Genomic DNA, 9,344 nt, shown 5'->3' on the forward strand with positions numbered 1-9,344 from the left:
GCAAGGAAGAAAGGTTGCTGGTTCTTTGAAAGCAGTGATAAGAAACAGGGAAGTGAGCATGGAAATGAAAAAGTTACTACATGACAGTATTGTGATACCAACTCTAACGCATGGAAGTGAAGCTTGGACGTTGTTGGAAGGACACAAGTCAAGAATAAGAGCAGTGGAAATGAGTTATTTAAGAGGAGCCTGTGAAGTCACGTGGAGAGACAGGCTGACGAATGAGGATATAAAGGAGCCTTTTGGTGGGGATGTGGATGCGATAGGAAGCGTTATGAGGAACACACTGAGGTGGTTTGGCCATGTGGAGAGGATGAAGGGTGAAAGACTGATGAAGAGAGTGTATGTGAGTGAGGTGGAAGGGGGAAGAGGGAGGGGGAGGCCGAGGGTGCGCTGGAGGGCGGGGGTGGAGAGGTATATGAGAGAGGGGGATGTGAGTTGGGAGCAGGGCAGTGAAATGGCGGGGGACAGGGCCACGTGGAGGCGATTTGTTTGTGGCCACCCCAAATGGGATTGAGGCGTCTGGCAATATATATATATATATATATATATATATATATATATATATATATATATATATATATATATATATATATATATATATATATATATATATATATATATATATATATATATATATATATATATATATATATATATATATATATATATATATATATATATATATATATAGTGTGAATATATCGATAGATATATAAATATATGTCAAAGAGCAACTGAATATTGTTGAAAAGTGGGTTGTCTAAAATACCATAATGTCATGCATGAATGACCTTCAACTTTTTGTAAACAAATATTTGGAAACTAATTTTATCACAATATTTCCTTCCATGTTCATGTATCAATATTAGTTTTGGAGTAAATCGAGGTTGCAAATACATGATTTTTGTTCATTTTGGGACCTATGACCCTGAAAAGTAGATTAAGGTCACTGAAATTAGGTCACTGGAATAATATTATGGTCCTGTACAGCCTCAATACGTATGAAGAAAATCGGAATTGAAAAGTGATGTTAGAGTTATAATAAGAACAATAAATATAATGATGGATACAAACTCTCTTCATAACAATAATTCTATCTATCTGTCAATCTATTGCCAGACGCCTTAATCCCGTAAGGGGTGGCGACAAACAAATCGCCTCCATGTCGCCCTATCCCCCTTCATTTCAGAGCTCTGCTCCCAGCTCACACACCCATCTCTCATATATCTTTCCACCCTATCCTTCCATCACATCCTTGGCCTCTCCCTCCCTCTACTCCTCCTCCACCTCACTCATATACTCATTCTTCGTAAATCTCTCATTCTCCATCCTCTCCACATGGCCAAACCACCTCAGTGTGTTTCTCCTAACGTTTCCTATCACATCCACATCCACACCACAACGCTCCTTCACTTCCTTTTTTGTCAGTCTATCTCTGCATGTGATTCCACATGCTCCTCTCAAATAACTTATTACCACTGCTCTCACTCATGTGACTTCTATCCCTACAACAACGTCCAAGCTTCACTTCCATACGTTAGAGTTGGTATCACAATACTGTCATGTAGAAACTTTTTCGCTTCCATGCTCAGTTCCCTGTTTCATATCATTGCTTTCAATGAACCAGCAACCATTCTTCCTTGTTGTACCCTTTGAAGCACTTCACCCTCTAAACTTCCATCATTATTCATCACACTACCCAAGTGCTTAACCGCACTCACATTTTCCATTTCCTCCTCACCCAACCTCACTGTACATTCACTGAGTTCACTTCTCTCGAAAACCATAATAATAGTAACAGATACAAAGATGTCCACCTATAGTATATTGGAGGAGATCAATAATAATAATTATTATTATTATTATATTATTATTATTATTATTATTATTATTATTATTATTATTACTCTAAGACTAAGTGTCAGGGACAGGTACTGATCTCTACCTATGAGAATATAGCTGAACTTCCTTTTTTTTTTTTTTTTTTTTGTAACAGCTCAAAAACCGTGGGTCAAACTACCACCAAAACGCATACAGACCTGGTCCAGGACCAAAAAAAAACTTCTAAGGCCATGAATTGCCTCGTTTATGTTTTGGTTTTACCTGTATGGAAGACCATAATTGTTTAAAAGTGAAGTATCCGAAATACCGTATTGTAACGCATGAATGACACTGAATGTTTTTTTTTTTTTTTCATATAGATGTTTGGAAAATAATTCTTACCCCGGAATTTCCTTCCGTGACCACGTATCTATATTTTTTTTGGAGGAAACTGAGTTTGAAAATCCATTTTTTTTTTTTTTTTACATTTGTTGCCCTGTGCCCTTGAATGGTGTGCTTTCACCGAAAATATGACGAAAGTCGGAGAGGAAATGTGGCCGAATAATAATAATAATAATAATAATAATAATAATAATAATGGCGGTTACAAAGATTTCCACCTGCGATAATAAATTGGTGGAAATCAATGAGTTATTCTAACTTCATCATTATCAACTGTACGTGAAAAATCTAGCATGGTGACGGGGTAAGATAATAATAGCAAAAATATTACAATAATAGCAGTAGTAGTAGTTGTAGTAGTAGTAGTAGTAGTAGTAGTAGTAGTAGTTGTTGGTGTTGTTGTTGTAGTAGTAGTAGTAGTAGTTGTTGTAGTAGTAGTAGTAGTAGTAGCGGTAGTCAAGCTCCCATATTATTTCTTTTTGAAGTTTTGAGATCAGACACCATGATGAACTCCGGAATTTGGAGTTTGACACTAGACAATAGACTCAAAAAGAAGTAATGAAAATGGGTAGAAATTGTATTGGTAGGTTTTATGCCCATTCGTATATAGAGTCTTGCACCTCTCTGTCAGTGTATAGCCAGACATGTTAACCCTTGTATGGTGTTCATGTTTTTGTTACGCAGCCAATGTTTGCGGGTCTGGTGGACCTACCGCATTATTGGGTTTTTAAATCAATACAGCCATAACAGTTTCTGTAAAAATACCAGATGTTTACTTTATCCCAAATGCAGACAATAAAGACAGCATATAGGGTTAATAATAATATGCTTAGGAGCTCCTGTCCCAGCTTGTGTGAGGTAAAAAAGTTATTGCATGTGATGTTGTGTCCACTGAGTCCTTGTGTCATGTCCAGGACAACTTTTATCCCTTGGTTCTTCTCAGGGGCTCCTCCATCTGGCCTCCTTGTATACACTTGCAAGTTCCATGCATATGATGATGCAGCATCACATGCAGTCCAGATCTTTATTCCGTATATTGCGGGTTTTGATGGTATGTACTGCCTGAAGGGGCAGGGGCCCCTAAATGGCGCCAGCTGCTCATCAACAGTGACATTAGGGCCAGGGTAGTAAAACAGGGAAAGAATGTGCACTCACTTGTCCCACACTGTCTTGATGGCAGCTAGCTTGTCTCTCTGCCACCGAGCTAGTCTGTCATCTCACGGTTATCAAAGCGGATAATCCCAGAAACAATGTGAAAATTTTCCAGAGACATTGTGGCACGGATAAGTTCTTTGTCAGTTTCTGCATCCCACAGGGATTTTGTGGATTCCCCTTTAGATCTGAAAACTCCAGCAAGAATAAGAAGCCCAAAGGATGCTCGTAAATGAGTTTGGTCCATCTCCTTCCACCCCTCTCCAAAAACACGTCTTCCCTCTATTTTAGTGCAATCCAGAATGATTTTCTGGATGTCATCTGGGATGAAAAGTTCAAAGGAAGACTGGCTATCCTGCACGTGAGTAACTGCCATCCGTGTTGGCCCTGGATGCATCTTTATCACATTGGCAGCCCTGCGGAGTGGCTCTTGCTTTGGGCAAGGATACCATTCAGTTTCACCATTTTTTGACGTCCCTATTTCTCCATTTGCTGGCTGCTGGTGGGCTGTCTGCTGACTGGCTGGTCCTCTGGGTGGTCCGGAGGGCTGCTGATGGGCGGATCCTCTGGCTGGCTGCTGACGAGCTGGTCCTGTGGCTGGCTGCTGCGGGGGACCTGAAGCTGGCTGCTGACGGGCTCATTTTGGAGCTGGCTCAAGGTCAGTTTCATCCTCTTCTTCAAACTCACTGTCAGACTCTTAATTGACAGAAATGCAATCTTCAAATTCTGAAAATATCTTCCTATTTATCTTCCCAAGCTTCTATCTCTTCGAAAATTATCTCTAAGGCCCTCTGCACGGAGACTCTTTTCGCCATCTTGATCGACTGCAATGGAGAGCCACACAAGCAAAGCTATTTATTTGTTGTGTTCCACCCCCAGTCGGTAGGTGGGAAAGAGTGTACGAAAATATAGAATGGTTCCAGCAGGACAGAGGGTAAAATGTGCAGGAATGTGGGAGCAGACATGTTTCGGTGCTTGAAATGTAACAATGTTGTAACCGTGTGCGTGAATAGTAGGAACAGAGAAAAAACTCACACACACACACACACACACACACACACACACACACACACACACACACACACACACACACACACACACACACACACACACACACACACACACACACACACACACACACACACACACACACACACACACACACACACACACACACACACACTAACAGCAAGCCATGTAGAAGGGGGACAGAGTGAAGGGACAAAGCATCTCTACACTTTTATTACCCTCGGGTTCAGTGGACCCGAACACCACATGTGTAATATAAACGTGTAGGAGGGGTGTACAGTGTGAAGTAATTGAAAATGTGTTATTTTGAATATGTTCTTCACAGAAAATGAGCCAAGGCCAAGGAGTCTGAAGTTAAAATAATAATAAATTGCATCATTTTTCTTTTGGTAAACATTGGAAACGGGTCACACAGACCCTAACACCACACAAGGGTTAATCATGGAAGGAGCCGTTAGTAACGAGTCACCTCCACATCACTCGGTCCTCCCCACTTACGTTGCCATCTGACCAATTCGCACCCTCCTTAGTCATATACCTTTTCACTCCATTCCTCTATCTGTTCCTCTGCTACCCCTTCCCCTCCCTGTTTGCACCTCCATAGGGAAGAAATTAGGTGAAATGTGGCTGATAATTAGGATGGAAGTTGGAGTATAGATAATTTGATTTATATATACCAGTGTTTGCCCATAAAAATTTGTGGGGCTGACATATAGCCTTTCCTTCACAAAATATTTGCAGATACCTTTAACTCTGTTTTCATGCAGTTACTGAGCTCACAATGAACATTTCTGACGAAAAGTCGATAAAAAAATATTTTTATATATTTTCAGGTTTTGCGATTTCCGACAATATCGCGACGTCCCGATGTGCGATGTTGCCAAGATTATTGTCTGGTATTTTTCTGACACCCACTGGATATACCCCGACCTAATGGAAAAAGAATTAGGTCAATACCTACTGCCGTTCTCGTAAAAAAAAAATACAGACAGACACACCTATACACGGCTTGACTTTACACACACACACACACACACACACACACACACAGATAGATAGATAGATAGATGCATAGATAGATAGGTAAATAGATGGATAGATAGATTGATACATAGATATTTGGATAGACAGATCTCTCTCTCTCTCTCTCTCTCTCTCTCTCTCTCTCTCTCTATGTATATATATATATATATATATATATATATATATATATATAATTTATTTTTTACTAGCAGGATGCCTAGTGTTGTCCGGTAACTCTTTATGATAATGTGTACCAACACTGCCTGGAACCCTGGATGGCAATTCTCTGGGGCTCCATATAATACAGTGAACCTATGCGCCTTCTTCGCCCCATTTAACGAGGAATATATTCCCCAGGAAATTATTCGTACAATGGACCTATATTAGTTCTACCCACGCCTCCACCACGCTCAGCCACACTCCCAGACTCCTATCCTCCCCACCATCCACTCATCTTCCCACCCACATTGCCCATCCACTAACCCACGCTCACCAAACAATGCTGTCTTCCCACTCTCCCACCAACATTGCCAATCCACTAACCCACACTAACCAAATCATGCTGTCCTCCCACTCTCCCACCCACGCTGCCCTCCTACCCCACCCACCCTGCCTCGTTACACCCACCCATCCACTGAACCCTACCTACCCAGTCCACTCGCCCTGCCCACTCCACCAATCCGTCGACACATTCGACCCATTGTAGCTGAAAATAATATGTTTGCAGAAGTAAAGATTCCATGGGAATTGGCTACCTTGTTTCCACCATGATGTCATGCTTATTTCAAATTATTCTGATCTTGGCCATCCTGGGTGCCACTTTAGAAACTAGAATGCACATATTAAAATTCATCGTTAAAACTTACAACGGCAAATTCTGTTGAAAGAGTTGTATATACACCCCCCCTCAATTTGCAAAGAGGACACACACAACACACACACACACACACACACACACACACACACACATATATATATATATATATATATATATATATATATATATATATATATATATATATATATATACGAGTATATATATATATATTATTGCTCTGTATCCCTTTGCGATCGCCTCTTCAGTGCAGGAACCTACGTGTGTGGGACCCTACGCCTGGCAAGAGGAGCACCAAAGCAGCTGCAGGACATCGCCAGGACCACGAACCTGCCAGTGGGGGGCATGACAGCGATGCACAAGGACAATGTGATGGTGTTGCTGTGGAGGAACAAGCGTATTGTCAACATGGTCTCCACCTTCCACAGCACAGGCACCATCCAGAAGTAGGTTCGAAGGAAGACCAGGGCTCCTGACGGGAGGACAACCTATGTCCAGAAGACCGTGGACAAGCCCGTCGTGGTGGATGACTATAATCGACACATGGGTGGGGTGGACCACTTCGACCAGATGGTCCAATACTACCCCATCCAGCGGCGGACTGTGAAATGGACCAAGAAGATCACCTACTTCATTCACATGCCCATTTTCAACGCGTTCGCCCTGTACAAGAAGTGCTCACGCGGGTCAGTCAGTCTGCTTGAATTCGTGGAGGAGATAGTGGACAAGCTCCTCTACTTTGATGTAGCAGAGTGGCCCACATCAGGGCACGTCATCTACCATGCCCCTGACCTTCCAACCCGACGGCCAGCAGGACATCCAGCACCTGTGGCACCCACTGCAGCACCAGCACAGGTGCCATCACCACCGGCTCCTGCACCAACACCACCATCTCCAGGAGGAGGGCCAGGACAGGAGTCAGCACCACAATCGCCTGGAGGACCAGCACAGGTGCTGAGAGAACCTTCACCGGTTCCTGGTCCGTCGGGAGAACCTGCTGCCGCTGCCATGCCCGGGCCTGCTGCACCTCCAGGACAAAAGGACCGGGGAACTCCAGGAGGACATCCAGCCAAGGGTCGTCGTTTCATTGATGACAGAGTGCGGCTGGATACGACACTGGGCCACCAACTGGAGAGGATCCCCAACTGGAGGAGGCTACGGTGCACCCTGTGTTCCCTGGCAAAGATGAGGAGCGACACAAGTCACATGTGTCCTGTTTGTGATGTGGTACTGTGCGTGGGTGATTGCTTTGAACGGTTCCATGCCGAGCGAAGTATTCCCTAGTGCAGTGTACACACACACACACACACACACACACACACACACACACACACACACACACACACACTAAAAAACACACACACTAACACAGACACTCACACACACACTCACACACACACTACCACACTTACACACAACAACAAGGAGAGGGCCTATAAAAGGTACCGAGCCAACCCACCCCTGAATCACATCTTTTATACGTTTCTGCCCGGAATCGTGCTAAGTCTGTTCTTGCTGTGCTAAAAATAATTTCATCCTTACTAAGTGCTCTCAACTCTCTAACTCGAATTCTTCCCGCTTCTTCTGGCACCTTGCCAAAAACGTATCTAACAACTTTACCTCATCATCCTTCCCTCCTCTTTTCTACTCTGATGGCTCTGTAGCTATTGCCTCTACTGATAAAGCAGATCTCTTCGCTCAGACTTTCTTCTCCAATTCCACCTTAGACGATTCCGGTGCTGTTCCTCCATCACTTCCCCCCTCTGACTTCTTCACGGCTGACATTAAAATTTCTTCAGCTGATGTGTTTTCTGCTGTCACAGGCCTCAGTACTAATAAGGTATATGGGCCTGATGGAGTCCCTCCTGTTGTTCTTAAGAACTGTGCATCTGTGCTTACACCCTGCCTAGGCAAACTCTTTCACTTTTGTCTGTCAACTTGTACCTTTCCTTCTTGCTGGAAGTTTGCTCTCATTCAGCCAGTCCCAAAGAAGGGTGACCATTCCCAACCCTCTAACTATCGTCCAATTGCTTTAACATCCTGTATCTCAAAAGTTTTTGAGTCTGTTCTTAATAGAAAAATTTTAAGGCATCTTTCCTATCACAACCTTCTTTCTGATCGTCAGTATGGGTTCCGTCAGGGACGCTCCACCGGCGATCTTCTCACCTACCTTTCAGACTCCTGGTCATCCTCCTTTTGGGACATTGGCGAAATCTTTGCCATTGCACTTGACATCTCTAAGGCTTTCGATCGAGTCTGGCATAAATCTTTAATTTCCAAACTGCCCTCCTACGGTTTCTATCCTTTTATCTGTGCCTTCATCTCTAGCTTCCTTTCTGGTCGTTCTATAGCCGCTGTTGTAAACGTCCATTGTTCTTCTCCTAGATCTATTAACAGTGGTGTTCCTCAGGGCTCTGTCCTATCACCAACTCTTCCTTTTATTCATCAATGACCTTCTAAGCTGTACATCTAACTCTATCCACTCATACGCTGATGACTCTACCCTTCACCTGTCCATTCGATTCCCGCAACGTCCATCTCAGCAGTTACTTCAACAAACAAGGGATGAGGCTATGGCACACCTAATGTCTGACTTGGCTCATATCTCTAACTGGGGTATAATAATCTTGTTGTTTTTAATGCATCAAAGATTCAGTTTTTGCACCTATCAACCCGACAAAATCTTCCACAGGTGTACCCACTAAAGTTTGATAATATTCAGCTTAATCCTGCATCATCCTTGAACATGCTTGGGGTTTCATTTACTCGGGACTTATCTTGGAAAGATCATATTACATCTCTTGTAAAATCTGCTTCCAAGAGATTAGGTGTGCTAAGCCGACTCCGTTCCTTCTTTACCCATGCACAAATGTTGACTCTATATAGGGGTTTTATCCGTCCCTGTGTAGAGTACAACTCTCATGTGTGGGGAGGCTCCCCACATACAGCTCTTCTCAATAGGGTGGAGTCAAAGGCTTTTCGCCTCATTAACTCTCCTCCTCTTACTGACTCCCTTCAACCTTTGTCTCTTCGCCGCACTGTTGCATCTTTATCTCATTTCTATCGCTACTTTAATGGT

General features: G+C 43.1%; 1 protein-coding gene across 1 annotated transcript; it reads right to left on the minus strand.

Moving 5' to 3' along the window:
* Nucleotides 1–3,430: 3,430 nt before the first annotated feature.
* LOC145404189 (uncharacterized) lies at nucleotides 3,431–3,775 on the minus strand. Its single transcript, XM_080275773.1, has one exon. The coding sequence runs from the start codon at nucleotides 3,773–3,775 to the stop codon at nucleotides 3,431–3,433; it is 345 nt and encodes a 114-aa protein (XP_080131899.1).
* Between the last annotated feature and the right edge of the window lie 5,569 nt (nucleotides 3,776–9,344).

Source organism: Coenobita brevimanus, chromosome 7, assembly GCF_032717465.1.
Source record: "Coenobita brevimanus isolate Jiangsu-jjx chromosome 7, ASM3271746v2, whole genome shotgun sequence".
In the NCBI taxonomy this organism is placed as follows: domain Eukaryota; kingdom Metazoa; phylum Arthropoda; class Malacostraca; order Decapoda; family Coenobitidae; genus Coenobita; species Coenobita brevimanus.

What these genes read in the sequence shown, in the direction of transcription:
- LOC145404189 (XM_080275773.1), bottom strand. Translation starts at nt 3,775, where the DNA reads ATGCATCCAGGGCCAACACGGATGGCAGTTACTCACGTGCAGGATAGC.